General features: G+C 43.5%; 1 protein-coding gene across 1 annotated transcript in view; it reads left to right on the plus strand.

Annotated features, from left to right (window-relative positions):
- Positions 1–13,310: 13,310 nt before the first annotated feature.
- Positions 13,311–17,039, plus strand: part of YIPF6 (Yip1 domain family member 6) — a 32,737-nt gene continuing 29,008 nt past the window's right edge. Inside the window, exons 1-2 of the mRNA XM_075834279.1 lie at positions 13,311–13,466; positions 16,303–16,431. Coding sequence (XP_075690394.1) covers positions 13,422–13,466; positions 16,303–16,431 — 174 coding nt within the window. The 5' untranslated portion in view covers positions 13,311–13,421. The remainder of the gene's footprint in view (positions 13,467–16,302; positions 16,432–17,039) is intronic.

Here is a 17,039-nt window from a genome sequence, read left to right on the forward strand (position 1 = left end):
TAGAATACACTGCAATACTAATGTATTGCAGTATATTGTGATTTTTACAGGCTCCTGTAACAGCGCGATCGCTGTTTCTGTCCGTTAGTCCCGGGTATCAGCTGTAATACACAGCTGACACCCGCAGCGTATGGCACGGGCTCAGTGCGTGAGACGCTCCATATATCACCCCCCACACCACGACATGCTATTAAGTCATGGTGCGCGAAGGTTTTAATGCGCAGCCGATGGTGGAAAGTGAAAATTACAATTTTCCACTGATGTGCCATTTTAGTGCACTATATGTTGTGCCCAGTTTGTGCCACAAATACCACACATAAAATATTAACAGGGTTCTCCCGGGTATGGCGATGCCATATCGGTGAACGTAAACGGCTGTTTGGGCAGACTGTAGGGCTCAGAAGGGAGGGACGCTATTTGGCTTTTGGAGCGCAGCTTTTGCTTGGTAGAAGTTCTGGCGTTTTGCTGGTATTTCAGTTTATAATGTGGGGGCAAATGTAGGCTGGGCAGAGTACATCAGGGGCATAATAAGAGGGTATAATAATGCGGTAAATAAATAATAATCCGCAGATATGTGGCCAGTGTTGCACTTATATTATAAATGGCGCCCGATCTTATCCGCTTTTGGAACGCTCTGCACATTTTGCATCGCCATATTCTGGGAGCCGGAACTTTTTTTATTTTTTCACCACCGGAGCTGTGTAAGGGCTTATTTGTTGCGGGACAATCGGTAATTTTTATTGGTACCATTTTGGGGTACATGCGATTTTGTTGATCACTTTTTATTCCATTTTTCGGCAAGCAAGGTGACCAAAAACCATCAATTCTGACAATGATTTTTATTTATTTTTTATAGCGTTCACCCTGGGCTACAAATGACCGTTATATTTTATTCTGCGGGTCGGTACGATTACGGCGATACCATATGTATATAGGTTTTTTTATGTTTTGCAGCGTGTGCGCAATAAAAGAACTTATTTAGAAAATAATTTATTTTCTGTGTCACCATATTCTGAGAGCCGTAACTTTTTTATTTTTCAGTCAAAAAAGCTGTGTAAGGGCTTGTTTTTTGCGGGATGGGTTGTAGTTTGTATCGGTACAATTTTGGCGTACATGCGACTTTTTGATCACTTTTTATTGTATATTTTGTGAGGGGTGGTGACCAAAAAATAGTGATTCTCGCTTTGTTTTTCATTTATTTTTTTTGCGGTGTTCACCGTGCGGGAAAAATAATATTATAGTTTTATAGTTGGGGTCGTTACGAACGCGGTGATACCAAATATGTGTACTTTTTTTTTATACTTATACTTTTTTTTGTACTTATTATAGGAAAAAAAGCAGTTCATGTTTATGTCACTTATAACTTTTCTTTTTACACCTTATTTAAAACATTTTTATTCTTTTTTGTTACTTTTTTCACTTGTCCCACTAGGGGACGCTTAGACTTGCAGCTCTGATCGCTGCTGGAATACATTACACTACACACGTAGTGTAATGCATTCCAACTGTCAGTGTGACGTCACAGTCACACTGACAGGAAGCCTACGACGACCACCCTCCAGGTGGTCCTCATAGGCTTCTGTACATGGCAGCCCGGAAGCCATTGTCTGGCGTCCGGTTGCCATGGGTACGATCGCCAGCCCCCGTGATTTCACATGGGGGCTGCCGATCGGCGCTAAACACCTTAATTGTGGCGTTCAAATCGATAGGCCACTGATCGGCAACGGGGAATGCAGGGCGGATGCACAGTTAACCGCCGCTGCGGTGTAGCGCCGCGCGGCGGTTAACTGTCAAAGCACAGACGTAACTGCACGTCAAGGTGCGCCAACTTACTGCACACATTGACGTGCAGTTACGTCAAGGTGCGGGAAGGGGTTAACATATACTTTTACCTTAAGAGCAGGTAAATATATACAGACCCAGAACCAAGCTCAGTACATATATACAGCGCCAGAACCAAGCTCAGTACATATATACAACACCAGAACCAAGCTCAGTACACATATACAGCACTAGAACCAAGCTCAGTACATAAATACAGCACCAGAACCAAGCTCCGTACATATATACAGCACTAGAACCAAGCTCAGTACATATATACAATGCCAGAACAAAGCTCAGTACATGTATATAACTCCAAAACCAAGCTCAGTATATATATACAGAACCAGAACAAAGCTCAGTACATATATATATATATATATATATACACACACACACACACACACACACACACACACACATACACACACACACGCACACACACAGCACCAGAATCAAGCTCAGTACATATATACAGCACCAGAACAAATACAGTTCAGTACAGAGATCATTTGCAAATTCAGTTAAACCCCTACCATATAAATTTGTACATCATAAAACAACAACTCCCAGTATAGCCTGAACAATGGTTAGGATATGCTGGGAGTTGCTGTTTAACAAAAAGAATGCTACCATCCGTCATCTTGCTGCAGATCATACAGTGACTACAGTACTGATCAGTCACAGGTAGAATAAACATTTATATTGAGTGACTCACCGGTGACGCCTTAGATGATTATTTTTCGTTCTTTTTCTCTTTTCTTCTCCATCCGGTCCAGACCTCTATGATGAGTTCTCCCGGGCACGGCCCATTTCTGCAGTTTGCAGCTCAGATGTCTTTGGTTCCTCACTTTTCCAACATTTCCGCACCTGTAAACGAAGATACAATTCTCATGAAGCCACACACATGCTTCTAACTATAATAGTATCATACAATGAATATTATAGTACTATAAACTGTACTCCTGAATATAATAGTATTATACACTGCGCCCCTGAATATAATAGTACTATACACTGCACTCCTGAATATAATAGTACTATACACTGTGCTCCTGAATATAATAGTACTATACACTGTACTCCTGAATATAATAGTACTATACACTGTGCTCTTGAATATAATAGTACTATACACTGTACTCCTGAATATAATAGTACTATACACTGTACTCCTGAATATAATAGTACTATACACTGTACTCCTAAATATAATAGTACTATACACTGTGTCCCTAAATATAATAGTACTATACACTGTACTCCTTAATATAATATTACTTTACACTGCGCTCCTGAATATAATAGTACTATACACTGCACCCCTGAATATAATAGTACTATACACTGTGCTCCTGAATATAATAGTACTATACACTGTACTCCTGAATATAATAGTACTATACACTGTACTCCTGAATATAATAGTACTATACACTGTACTCCTAAATATAATAGTATTATACACTGTTCTCCTGAATATAATAGTACTATACACTGCGCTCCTGAATATAATAGTACCATACACTCTGCTCCTGAATATAATAGTACTATACACTGCGCTCCTGTGTGTGTGTATAAGAGACAGCATATCTATAGCACTACGACCCTACAAACTATGGATAGGATTAGATACAGTGGCTCAGCACAGTATCACACATGATAGGATTAGATACAGTAGCTCAACAGATAGCATCACAATTATAGGATTAGATATAGAGACCAGCTCGCTGACATTGCGGTTCCAGCGCTGGACCCAGAAAAGGTAAGTATGAGCATTGTTTTGCTTTTTTATGTGTTACTAATTATTTTTGTGTGTTTGTGTTATTTTACAGGTTCGGTTGTCGGACTACGTCGGATTCGATGACTACTTCAATGACCGCTTTTTTTTATTCTCAATAAAATGGTTAATGAGGGTTGTATTTGTTTTTTTATTTTAATAAAATATTTTTTCTATGTCCTTGTATTTTTTTAAACTTTACTTTTACCGCCTTATTAATAGCTGCTGGCTGATTGACAACATCCATTACTAAGGCGAGGCTTAAAGAGGCTCTGTCACCAGATTTTGCAACCCCTATCTGCTATTGCAGCAGATCGGCGCTGCAATGTAGATTACAGTAACGTTTTTATTTTTAAAAAACAAGCATTTTTGGCCAAGTTATGACCATTTTTGTATTTATGCAAATGAGGCTTGCAAAAGTCCAAGCGGGCGTGTTTAAAGTAAAAGTCCAAGTGAGCGTGTATTATGTGCGTACATCGGGGCGTTTTTACTACTTTTACTAGCTGGGCGTTCTGACGAGAAGTATTATCCACTTCTCTTCAGAACGCCCAGCTTATGGCAGTGCAGATCTGTGACGTCACTCACAGGTCCTGCATCGTGTCGGCCACATCGGAACCAGAGGCTACAGATGATTCTGCAGCAGCATTGGCGTTTGCAGGTAAGTCGATGTAGCTACTTACCTGCAAACGCTGATGCTGCTGCAGAATCAACTGTAGCCTCTGGTGCCGATGTGGCCGACACGATGCAGGACCTGTGAGTGACGTCACATAGAGCCTTGGGGCCCGTCCTGGAGCCGGGACATAATTATACCCACTCGCTGGCTCTCAGAACCTGAGGAGTGGGGCTTTAAACGGAAATAGAGCCTACAACTCTCCCGAAAGGAGAAAAAGGTCTTCCGGTCCCCTGAGAACCGGTCAGGCAACTTGAGGTGGGGTTCAAGAGGTGAGTTGGGGGGCACTACCAGGGTAGCATCATGCTGGTTGCCCCTCGGACCTGTAGGGAGAGGCCCTGCATTTGCTGAGCCAGGTTCTCAAGGGGGTCCATAGTTGTGTCAGGGACCAGGGTAGAAAAGGTATATGGGCCTGTGATTATGTAATGAGTGAACGAGCCGAGTCAAACCAGGAGTGTACGAGGTACCAAACGCAGAGCAGGAGAGTAGTCAGTAAGCCAGGGTCAATATGAAGCAGGGACAAATAGTTCAAGCAGCAGCAGCAGAGCTAGGAAACAGGAGAATCACAGGCAAAGGAGGAGCAGGAAGTGAAGGTATAAATAGACAGAGGGCGGGAGCTAGCTCCGTCTGGCCAGGCTGTGATAGGCTCTCCCACTCCTCAGCCTCCCAGCCTGATTGGTAAAAGGAGGGGGTCACTCGATCAGACTTAGGAGCAGGTGCAGACTGACTAACCACGGGCGTAGACACAGAAGCTGTGTCTGGCAGATCCTTTACACAACAAAAACGATTAGTAACACGTGTGATAGGCTTAGATACAGGGTCCAGCAGATAGGATCACACATGGGCCTTGTATCTAAGCCTACCATGTGCTTATGTAAGATGCTTAGATACAGGGCCCAACAGACAGGATCACACATGGGCCTTATATCTCTGCCTACCATGTGATTGGCTTAGATACAGGGCCCAGCAGACAGGATCACACAATCTCATGGGCCCTCTAAGCCTGCTACATCGTAGGCTTAAAGGGATTGTCCAGTCGCTAAACATTGATGGCCTCTCCTCAGGATAGGCCAGCAATAGCTGATGGCTTGGGGTCCATCTCCCGGGACCCCCCAATCACCTGTTTTGAAGGGGCCGCAGCACATCTCCTTCAAAACAGGTGATTGGCGGAGGTCCTGGGAGTCGGACCCCAAGCCATCAGCTTCAAGCAGAAGGGGTATCAAACTTACCCTGCTCTTCAGCCGCAGCGGATGTTCTGACTCAGGATGGTGGTGACGTCATGCGCTGCGCACTGGAAACAGGAAGGTAAGTACTGTAGTTACTATAGTAACGGGCCGCGGCTCCCGTTACTATAGTAACTTTTTTATTGTGTAGTGCGTAGTGTAGTGTATAGCCACTGGTTGGGTGAGCGGTCACAATTCACTCCGGTTCTCTGAACCGGCTGTAATTTTAACAGCCGGTAAAGGAGAACCGGGACGAACTGGGCCCCCTTCCAGCCTCGGGCCCCGGACACTTGCCCATATTGCCCTCATTGTAATCCACCCCTGAGTACAATATACAACAGCAAAGTGTTTCGAAACCGAACTGGTTTCTTCCTCAGGTAGTGTACAAATGATCGATGTATGTGGGGTACAGGTTATATAACCAAGAGTAAGGTCGGCCAGGATAACGACTACCGGGTCAAGGTTACAGGTCATGTTTACGGGTGTACATATAAACCGGAGATGAATTTTAAAAATATATTTAAAAAATATATATACACCGTGTTCCAAATTATTATGCACATTGGATTTAAGTGTCATAAACATTTAATTATTAGTTTTTCAATTAAACTCATGGATGGTATTGTGTCTTAGGGCTCTTTGGATCATTGTAATCAATCTCAGACACCTGTGATAATTAGTTTGCCAGGTGTGCCCAATCAAAGGAAAACTACTTAAGAAGGACGTTCCACATTATTAAGCAGGCCACAGGTTTCAAGCAATATGGGAAAGAAAAAGGATCTCTCTGCTGCCGAAAAGCGTGAAATAGTGCAATACCTTGGACAAGGTATGAAAACATTTGATATTTCAAGAAAACTTAAGCGTGATCATCGTACTGTGAAAAGATTTGTGGCTGATTCAGAGCACGACGGGTTCGTTCAGATAAAGGCATAATGAGGAAGGTTTCTGCCAGACAAATTAATAGGAATAGGAGAGCAGCTGCTAAAATGCCATTGCAAAGCAGCAAACAGGTATTTGAAGCCGCTGGTGCCTCTGGAGTCCCGCGAACCTCAAGGTGTAGGATCCTCCAGAGGTTTGCAAGTGTGCATAAAGTTATTATTTGGCCACCCCTAAACAATGCTCACAAGCAGAAACGGTTGCAGTGGGCTCAGAAATACATGAAGACTAATTTTCAAACTGTGTTGTTTACTGATGAGTGCCGTGCAACCCTGGATGGTCCAGATGGATGGAGTAGTGGATGGTTGGTGAATGGCCACCATGTCCCAACAAGGCTGCGACGTCAGCAAGGAGGTGGCGGAGTCATGTTTTGGGCTGGAATCATGGGGAGAGAGCTGGTAGGCCCCTTTAGGGTCCCTGACGGTGTGAAAATGACCTCTGCAAAGTACGTAGGGTTTATGACTGACCACTTTCTTCCTTGGTACAGAAAGAAGAACCGTGCCATCCGTAGCAAAATTATCTTCATGCATGACAATGCACCATCTCATGCTGCAAAGAATACCTCTGTGTCATTGGCTGCTATGGGCCTAAAAGGAAAGAAACTAATGGTGTGGCCCCCATGTTCCCCTGACCTCAACCCTATTGAGAACCTTTGGAGCATCCTCAAGCAAAATATCTATGAGGATGGGAGGCAGTTCACATCAAAACAGAAGCTTGCATCCATTGAATCACAAATTCAATGGATGCAAGAATTGTGAAGGTGATATCAAAGAAGGGGTCCTATGTTAACATGTAACTTGGCCTGTTAAGTTTTTTTTGATTGAAAGAGCTTTTGATTTCTGTAAATATGACCTCCTTATGCTGCAAATTCAACAAATTACCATTTTAGTTCTCTTTACAACCTTTAAAATGTTTTGATCTCTGTTGTGCATAATAATTTGAAACAGTGCATATTGAATTTTTTTACTTCTAAAAAAAAATCTGTTATCATTAGATTTGTTCAATAAAATTTGAATTATACTCCAACGGTTTAGGAAAATCAGCGAAAAATAACATTTGCATAATAATTTGGAACACTGTATAGTAAGATCAATTTGTAATATCCCAGATATCAGATGTTAGTCTAGAATTACATTAGAAACTTATAGTCTAATGTCGTACAATCTATGTTATCATAAAAAACATTTACACTAATTATAATTATATGTATATAAATGTATTTATTTATCTAGGATGAAATAAAATATGTGTGTAATTAAAACCCGTACGTAAATAAAATGAGATTGATTTAAAATGTAAAAAGGATTAAAAAGATGTAACTGCAAATTTTATCTTTACTGCAAAGCGTCATAGGTTGTCATGGTGATATGACAACCTATGACGCTTTGCAGTAAGGCCTCATGCACACTAACGTATTTTTTTCCTTCCGTAAATACTAGCATAAATACGGGTCCTTGGTCACACGTATTCGACCCGTATTGCACCAGTATTTACAGACCCGTGCCCGTAAATACGGGTCCGGTGTCACCCGTATTCCACCCATATTTATGGGCACGTTTTCTATGCAAAATTGCACTGCACTAATCGGCAGCCCTTCTCTCTATCAGTGCAGGATAGAGAGACGGGACAGCCCTTTCCGCAGTAAAAGAAATTCATACTTACCCGCCCGTTGCCTTGGTGACGTGTCCCTCTTTTGACATCCAGCCCGACCTCCCTGGATGACGCGGCAGTCCATGTGACCGCTGCAGCCTGTGATTGGCTGCAGCGGTCACATGGGCTGTAACGTCATCCCAGGAGGCCGGACTGGAGGAAGAAGCAGGGAATTCTGGGTAAGTATGAACGTCTTTTTTTTTTTACAGGTTGATCTATAGTGTGATCGGTAGTCACTGTCCAGGGTGCTGAAAGAGTTACTGCCAATCGTTTAACTCTTTCAGCACCCTGGACCGTGACTATTCCCTGACGTCGCCAGCAACGCTCCTGTAATTACGGGTGCACACACGTAGTCACCCGTAATTACGGGAGCCCCATAGACTTCTATGGGCCTGCCCATGCCGTAATTATGGCCTAAAATAGGACATGTTCTATATTTTTCAACAGCCCGGGCACCTTCCCGTAAGCATACGGGGAGGTACCCGTGGCCAATAGAAGTCTATGGGCCCGTAATTACGGGCCCGTGATTACGGGCGTTTTTACGTTCGTGTGCATGGGGCCTAAGGCTGGATTCACACGAGCATGTTCGGTCCGTAAAGGACGAAACATATTTCGGCCGCAAGTCCCGGACTGAACACACTGCAGGGAGCCGGGCTTCTAGCATCATAGTTATGTACGACGCTAGGAGTCCCTGCCTCTCCGTGGAACTACTGTCACGTACTGAACACATGATTACAGTACTCCCGCAGCGAGGCAGGGACTCCAGGCGTCGTACATAACTATGATGCTAGGAGCCCGATTCCCTGCAGTGTGTTCGGTCCGGGACTTGCGGCCAAAATACATTCCGTCCTTTACGGACCGAACATGCTCGTATGAATCCAGCCTAAAGATGAAATTTGCAGTTACATCTTTTCAATACTTTTTACATTTTAAATACATCTCATTTTATTTACATACAAGTTTTAATTACACACATATTTTATTTCATCCCAGATGAATAAATAAATTTATATACATATATTTATATAATAAGTGTAAGGCCTCATGCACACGACCGTAACCATGTGCATGTAACCGTGATTTCTGGGTCGGTCGGCCACGGAGTGACAGCCGCGAGCCGCCCGCAAGTCGTGGGCTGTGCACATGGCCGCGGCCATTATTTTCAATAACAGGCTTGCCTGTTCTTTCTGCGGTCCGGACTGCGGGGCCATACACGGACCGTGAAAACCACGGTCGTGTACATGGCCCCATAGGAATGAATGGGGCCACAATTCTCCTGTGGATTTTCGGGGGAATTGCGGCTGTAAAAGCACGTTTGTGTGCATGAGACCTAAATGTTTTTTGTGATAACATAGATCGTACGACATTAGACTATAAGTTTCTAATGTAATTCTAGACTAACATCTGATATCTGGGATATTACAAATTGATCTTAATATATATATATATATTTTTTTTTATTTTAAATTCATCTCTGTTTATATGTACACCCGTAAACATGACCTGTAACCTTGACCCGGTAGTCGTTATACTGGATTGACCTTACTCTCGGTTATATAACCTGTACCCCACATACATCGATCATTTGTACACTACCTGAGGAAGAAACCAGTTCGGTTTCGAAACACTTTGCTGTTGTATATTGTACTTAATAAAATCCTTTTGTACTTACCTTGTCTATGTGACTGGGATGAATGAACAATTCTAACCGTGGACCACACACGAACTGACTGCGCTAGAGATATCCGCCCTTTTTGCCTTATTCCTATTGCTGAAATATCGATAACTGATCCAGCTCTCGAAACGGATCTCAGGCTGCACCCAGACTCAAGTGCCGACGTCCCAGAGGAATACTGGATTAACACCATACTGGATGTTATGATCGCAGCATACCCATACAAGGTTAGCATAACTTGAACCCAGTACATACCAAGCTTTTTGAAGTTTCATGAACTATGTGCACTTTGTTGCTTTTTATATTTTTTTTCCTCTTTTGTCAAAATTCCTGAAAGGAATTTTGAGGCAGATATTGACCTGCTTGCACTTTCTTGCTTTGGTTTTCGTAACGTTTTTCAGCCACGGCCATTGAACTCAGCGGGCAAAAAACGCAGTGAAAAACGCTTTTTCTGCCACTCATTGATTTCAATGGGAGGCCAGAGACGGAACCGCGGGAAGAAAGAGGATTTCGTGTTTTTCTCCCGTGAGCAGCAAAAAACCGCGAGCGGAAAAAAGCACCTCGCCCTCCCATTGAAATCAATGGGAGGCGGTCCCTGGTGTTTTTTTGGTGCTGATTCCGATGCGAGCAGGGCCTAACTGTGAGAACTGTGAATGTGTGGAATAGCGTACCGCAGGAGCTGGTCACAGCAGGGACAGTAGATGGCTTTAATAAAGGTTTAGAGAATTTCCTAGAACAAAAAAATATCAGCTCCTATGTCAATGTGTAGAATTTTTGTTTCATCCCTTCCCTTTTTCCTACGTACCCCTTGGTTAAACTTGATTGACATATGTCTTTTTTCAACCATACTAACTATGTAACTATGGCATGCACCACAATTTGCAACCTTTTTAAACCAGTTCTCTAAACCATTGCTGATCTGTTCCCCCCTCTTGAGTTGCTGACTAACCCGTTGGCACCCTGCTACATAGCTAGCTGCCTCTTTCAGCTATGCCCATGGAAAATGTCATCTAGCTATAATGACATCACCTGCCCCATTAGCCAATCAAGGAAGAGGACACATCACTGTGGCAAAACTAATGGTCAAGTGCAGAACTTTCATTGGGAGCAGGAGAATAATGTCTGAGCTTTCTCGTCACCGACTTCTCTACAGTTAGTGGTGTGATACAGAGAACATGCATAGCTGCCAACATTTGAATATTTTTTTCCCAGGGACACTTAGGGTGTGGCGTCTATGTTGGGAGTGTCTTGTGGGTGTGTGGTTTATCTGGGCGGTGCAGCTAGTGGGCGTGGCTTTCCAAAATTTCTGCATACAAAAACACGAACAAAATTTCAGCGCTAGTTTGGCTGACAACTACTATGGTGGCCGGTAAAATTCTGGTTATTTACGGGCAGGTGATTTCTCACTTTATCACTAGAGATAGGCGATATGTGCTGTCCACTACTGGTAGCTTAAAAACCAGCATAGATAGTGCTCCCTGTAGATATTGCCACACACTGCTTCCTGTAGATGATGCCACAGTGCCCCCTGTAGATAGTTTCATATGGACCCCCTGTAGATAGTGCCATAGTGCCCTCTGTAGATAGTGCTATGCAGACCCCTTGTAGATGATGCCACATCGACCCCTGTAGAGGATGCCACACACACCCCCTGTAGAGGATGCCACACACCCCCTGTAGAGGATGCCACACACACCCTCTGTAGGTTATGCCACACACAGCCCCCGTCGATAGTGCCACACACCTCTGTAGATAGTGCCACATACTCACCCATAGTGCCACATACTCCCCCTGTAGAGAGAACCATTGTGGCTCCCTCTATGAGCGGAATGCTCTGTCCGGGGATTCCGCTGCAGGAGTTGCCCATGACCTCACTGCCCTTATATGGACAATGAAGTCATGGGCTACTCCAGGAGCGCTGGAATCCCAGGCCAAAGCGTTGCTGACTCCCTGGCTGGGAATTCCGCTCATAGAGAGAGCCCTTAGGGTATGTTCACACGCTAGCTTGCTTTTACGGCTGAAATGACAGCCTGTTTTCAGAAGAAAACAGCTGCCTCTTTTCAGCCGTAAAAGCTCCTCCTCGTATTTTACGATGCGTCTGAGACGCTCGTAAATCTTGAGCTGTGCTTCATTGAGTTCAATGAAGAACAGCTCAAATTACGTGACAAAGAAGTGCCATGCACTTCTTTGCCGAGGCAGTCAATTTACGCGTCGTCGTTTGACAGCTGTCAAACGACGACGCGTAAATTACAGGTCGTCTGCACAATACGTCGGCAAACCCATTCAAATGAATGGGCAGATGTTTGCCGACGTATTGTAGCCCTATTTTCAGGCGTAAAACGAGGCATAATACGCCTCGTTTCCGCCTGAAAATAGGTCGTGTGAACCCAGCCTTAGGAGCTATTCACATCAGCGTTGCCCTTCCTTTGAGGGGTTCCGTCGGGTTAACCCCTCAACAGAAAAGCAAACTGAAACCTTAGTTTCTGTTTCCCTCACCATTGATCTCAACGGTGTAGGAAATGTCGCTAATGGTTTCCGTTTGTCACCATTGTTCTTGATGGAACCAATAGAGCAGTCGAATGAGCTATTGATTTCATCAAAACGGAATCCTGTCACAACGATGACAAACAGAAACCTTTAGCAACATTTCTGTCACCATTGAGATCAATGGTGAGGGAAATGGGAGCTAAGAGCCCTTTCACGTCAGCGTACCTTTCCGCTGAGGGGTACCGTTGGAGGTTTTCATCGGGTTAACCCCTCAACGGAAAGGCAAACTGAAACGTTAGCATCCGTTTCCCTCACCATTGAATTCAATGGTGACGGAAACCTAGCTAATGGCTTCCGTTTCTCACCTTGTGACAGGGTTCCGTCCTTTTTGACTGAATCAATCGCGCTATTGATTCAGTCAAAAACTATGGAAACCTGTCACAATGGTGACAAACGGAAACCATTAGGCTACATTCACACGACCGTGAAAAACGGCCGTGTGACGGATGTTTTTCTAACGGCCATTTTCAGAACAATGAAGTTCTATGGGTGTATTCACATGGCCGTGTTTTTAATGGCCCATGAATATTGGCCGTCAAAAAATAGGTTATGTCCTATTTTTGGCTGTTTTCACGGCCAGGCGGCTCCCATAGAAGTCAATAGATCAGTTTTTACCGGCCGTTTTTCAGGAAATAATTCCTGTAAGGGCTGGTAAAAACTGAACCTTGCCGAGGACTGAGCCCGGGGAAGCCCCTGACAGCACTATCCATATAAGGACAGTGAAGTCAGGGCTTTCAAAAATTGAATCCCCGGCCTATTGAATGCAGCCGTTGCCGGGACAATAATTTGCCGGGACAGTTGGCAAGTATGAAACATGTTGTCCAGCACTATATGGACATGACACATCAGCTACGTGTATTATCACTTGCAAGTACAATCAGTCTATTTTATGGCGGCCCAGGTTTATCTGACAAACAGTTGACGCCGTCAATATATCAGCTGCGTTCACCTATGACACGACGCTCGCTAACGACAAGCCGTTGAGTGCTCTGTCACATGACACGTTCCTCGTGACGCATTACTTGTGCGCTACAAGGGGAAGCGGATGTTGGCTGAGTTTGATGACGTTTTATGAGCCGACTCCACGTAGCAACAGATTGATAAAAGCTGTACGGAAACATGGCAGAAACAGAGGATAAGCGGGAAGACGAAAGCAAACAGCTGGTGAGCGTCTGAGGTGGATGTTGATTTCGGAAATCGACATTAGAACCCGCAGGAATAGCTGAGGTCGGAGGTAGTAGCACATTTGTGAGAAGCCGCAGTGTAGTTATGTATGTATGTATGTATGTATGTATGTATGTAGGCAGTCCTTAGCAGGTCATCCCGCTGTGTGCAGAATAATAGAATGTAGCGCTTATGTCCAATTCGCCCGAGCATGTGTAGCCTTTGTAACACCCTCCATGATATTTGTTTATGGGCACTGCTGAGTTGTATTTTCTCTTGTCAAACAGTTATGCAGCAAGTTTTATGGATGGTGTACGTGTGTGTGTGTGTATATATATATATATAATTTTCTTCCAGTTTGTCCAAGTCATAGCGGATATTAAAAACAAATTATTTATAAAAGTACTTCTCCCATGTTATAGAGACGTGTCAGCGGTTTTGATAGGTGGCGATCCGGAAGCTTAGACCAATCGCTAGAACGATGAAGACATTTTTATGTGTCCTGAGCTGTATACAGGTTGTAGAAATACCAGGAGAAAAGCAGGTCAGAGGCAAAGCGGTTCTGCCCCTTTGCTCTAGCAATTATGGTGCCTCCTGATCTATCAGACCTGTTGACTTGTCTCTAGGACACAGGTTTTTTTATTTTAAGCTGATCGCTGCACATCCTCCTTCTGTATGCACCAGCTGATGTCACCAGGAAAGGTGCGGCTGGCCAAATACCCCCCCCCCTGCAGTGGCCACTGCATGGGTAATACAGTATTACATGCCGGCCATGCACTTGATTGACTGTCCATGTAATATATGGACTGTCTGCACCCACCAGAATGAGGTGTTCTTTGTTATTGTCTCTCTGATCTGCCACTCCCTTTGTTGTCCATATGCCCTAATAGATATATTTAAAGCGATTTATCTTGGTGAGACAACCACTGTTATCGTGGTATGATAAGTTCTGCAACCGTCTTATATAGTGCTACAAATCCTCCAAGATGTCTAGTTGCAGTCGTTAAATGTTAACCATCCTTCTCTAAATGTAAAGAATGAATGTTATCAGAAATTAGCTTATAAGGGTCAGTTCACAGTGTTTTGATGCGGAAACCGTGTCGGAAGACGTGCCAAAAAAACGGTCGAGATTGCCTCCCATTGATTTCAATGGGAGGTGGACGCTTATTTCCCACGAGCGGAAAAAACAGCTCGCGGGTAAATTAAGGGACATGCCCTATCTTCTGGCGTTTTATGCCTCTGACCTCCAATTGACATCAATGGGAGGCAGAGAAAGCGTCTTTTGCACGTGGCGCTCAATGGCCGCAGGCGAGAAATACTGCGAATATCTGAGTGCAGTCAGAGCAAAATCTGCCTCAAATTGCAAATGGAATTCTGAGGCTGGTTTTCTGCCTGCAAAAAAACTGTGTGAACTAGATATTTTGTGTGCCCCTCCAGTACCTTCACTGAGTACACTTAATCCTTCCTTTTGACGTGAGAATGCGGTTGCTCCTGTTTGGCGGGGAGCGTACTCTTTTTCATAGTTCGTTCATGTCACTTGTGTTTTTTTTTACTCGTGATCTCAGCAGTTGATCAATGTTGTTTTTTTTTTTTTTTTTAAGTGCTTATACTCTAATTCACTTCTGATCTCTACAAAGGCCAGGGGATTGTACAGGATTTTAGCTATTGAAAGGCTGGTAGTGTTGCCATCAATTGTTCACCCGTATCCCAGTGGAGAAGGTGTGACGCCACAGGTACCCATCTCTCATCTAACTGGTGTAATTCGCATGTCCCTGCATTTACATTCAAAAATATATACAAATTTAAAGGATAAAAAGAAAGCAGCCAGCCTTCAGCAGTGGGGGCAATTTCTTCCTAGGCTCAGGCAAGGACAAAAAAAGATTTGCGGCAGCACTGCAGAGTAGTGAATGAAGAAAGGTGTGTTTATTCACTTGAATAAACATACCTTTCTTCACTACTCTGGAGTGCTGCCGCAAATCTTTTTTTTTTGTTGCATACAAACTTAAAAGAAACTACCATTTAGTCAAAAAAAAATTTGTGAAAATCTTCTGTTCTTTTAATATATTTGGCAGTGTTAATTACTTTGTTAATTCTATCCATTCAATAATAAATAATGAAATATGGCAGTTTGCACATGTGCTGACATCTAGTGGCTAAGCAGGCTACAGTTGCAATAGATACAAAAATAGGCATCTCACTTTACAGCCTACAGTGGAATTTAATGTTTTCACTTCGTTATTGCTAGAAGGTGGAGGAAGAATTACTGATCTTTTGTACTGTCAGAGAAGAAACTAAAGGAACGTATTCAATAATGTAAAATTATTTATTTAGAATGAGTGAATTAGAATTGTAAAATGCTTCAGGGTCCTGCGCTCTTTGCAGACTTATATACACCAATGTGTTCATATTACTTCAGATGAATGGGAAGAAGTCGGTAGCTACTTTTTGAGGAGAAAGTAGTCAAAAGTAAGTGTCCCATTGTAATTATTCATTATGGAGACCATCAGATTTCCTAATGAAAGTTTTTTTTTTTTATTCTCCCCCCTCTGGTCCCTTCAGTTGTGTGGTTCTGTTCAGGCTAGGTCTTTTCAACGGATTCCACAATCTGCAGGTGACTTGGCTGGATCACACGTTCCTGTGGTGATCGGGCTGTGTAAATATCACTGTGTTGGGGAAAGGCTGGTGGCTGGTATTAATGGTCACTAGGACTCTACTCAAGCTGAGTCTATAGGTAACGAATGGGAAAAATAGGGGCCTTTGTATCCAGACCACCATACTTTTAGTAAGAAACAAGATTATCGCTTTGTCTTGATTTATCTTTTTTTTTCTTTTTCAGTTTGCAGGATTATCAGATGTTTCCATATCGGGAGATATTCCAGTGGAGGGTGAGATCACTGTTCCTATGGCCTCACAGTCACAGGAAGATGATTTTTCAACATTGGACGAACCAGTTAGGGACACCATTGTAAGTGAAAGACGCTGGCAAAACAGCCAGACTGTTTGACAATAAACCAGTGATTGTGTTCTACCTATTGAGTACCTGATGCTATGCTATGCTGTCTAGATGCTGGTAATTTGTAGTAATGGTTGTGCCAGATCATTTGTAATTTGTGCTAATGTAAATGCGTTCTTGCACCCAATATTACAACTGGCGTGGAGAGACATTGGTAGCCTGCTGGGCAGTACAGTTGCTGGTGCAACAGTATGATGGTCAAAAAAAATAAAAATCTTGTGCGTAGTTCTTAAGGTGGCCATACACCTTAGAAAGCTGTCAGCGAACTAGCTGAAAGCTATTCTTTCCGATACGCTGATTGCACTTAGCGGGGACATAGGGAGAAGTCGCTGCCAGACGTATTTCGCAGTAGCTTATCTCCCATGAGAACAAAGGATCGGGTATGTTGAATTCCAACGTGTCTGATCTTTCCTGCAACAACTGCCAGTGAGGTAGTCTGGACACCCCATACACATTAGACAGTAGACCTGTCCTGCCAAAATTTAGTGGTTGTGCCAGCGTTCATCTAATGTGTATGGGCACCTTTATGGAGTCATACCAATGTCTCAGCAGCTGTACCA

The sequence above is a fragment of the Rhinoderma darwinii genome, chromosome 8, assembly GCF_050947455.1.
Source record: "Rhinoderma darwinii isolate aRhiDar2 chromosome 8, aRhiDar2.hap1, whole genome shotgun sequence".
NCBI lineage: Eukaryota > Metazoa > Chordata > Amphibia > Anura > Rhinodermatidae > Rhinoderma > Rhinoderma darwinii.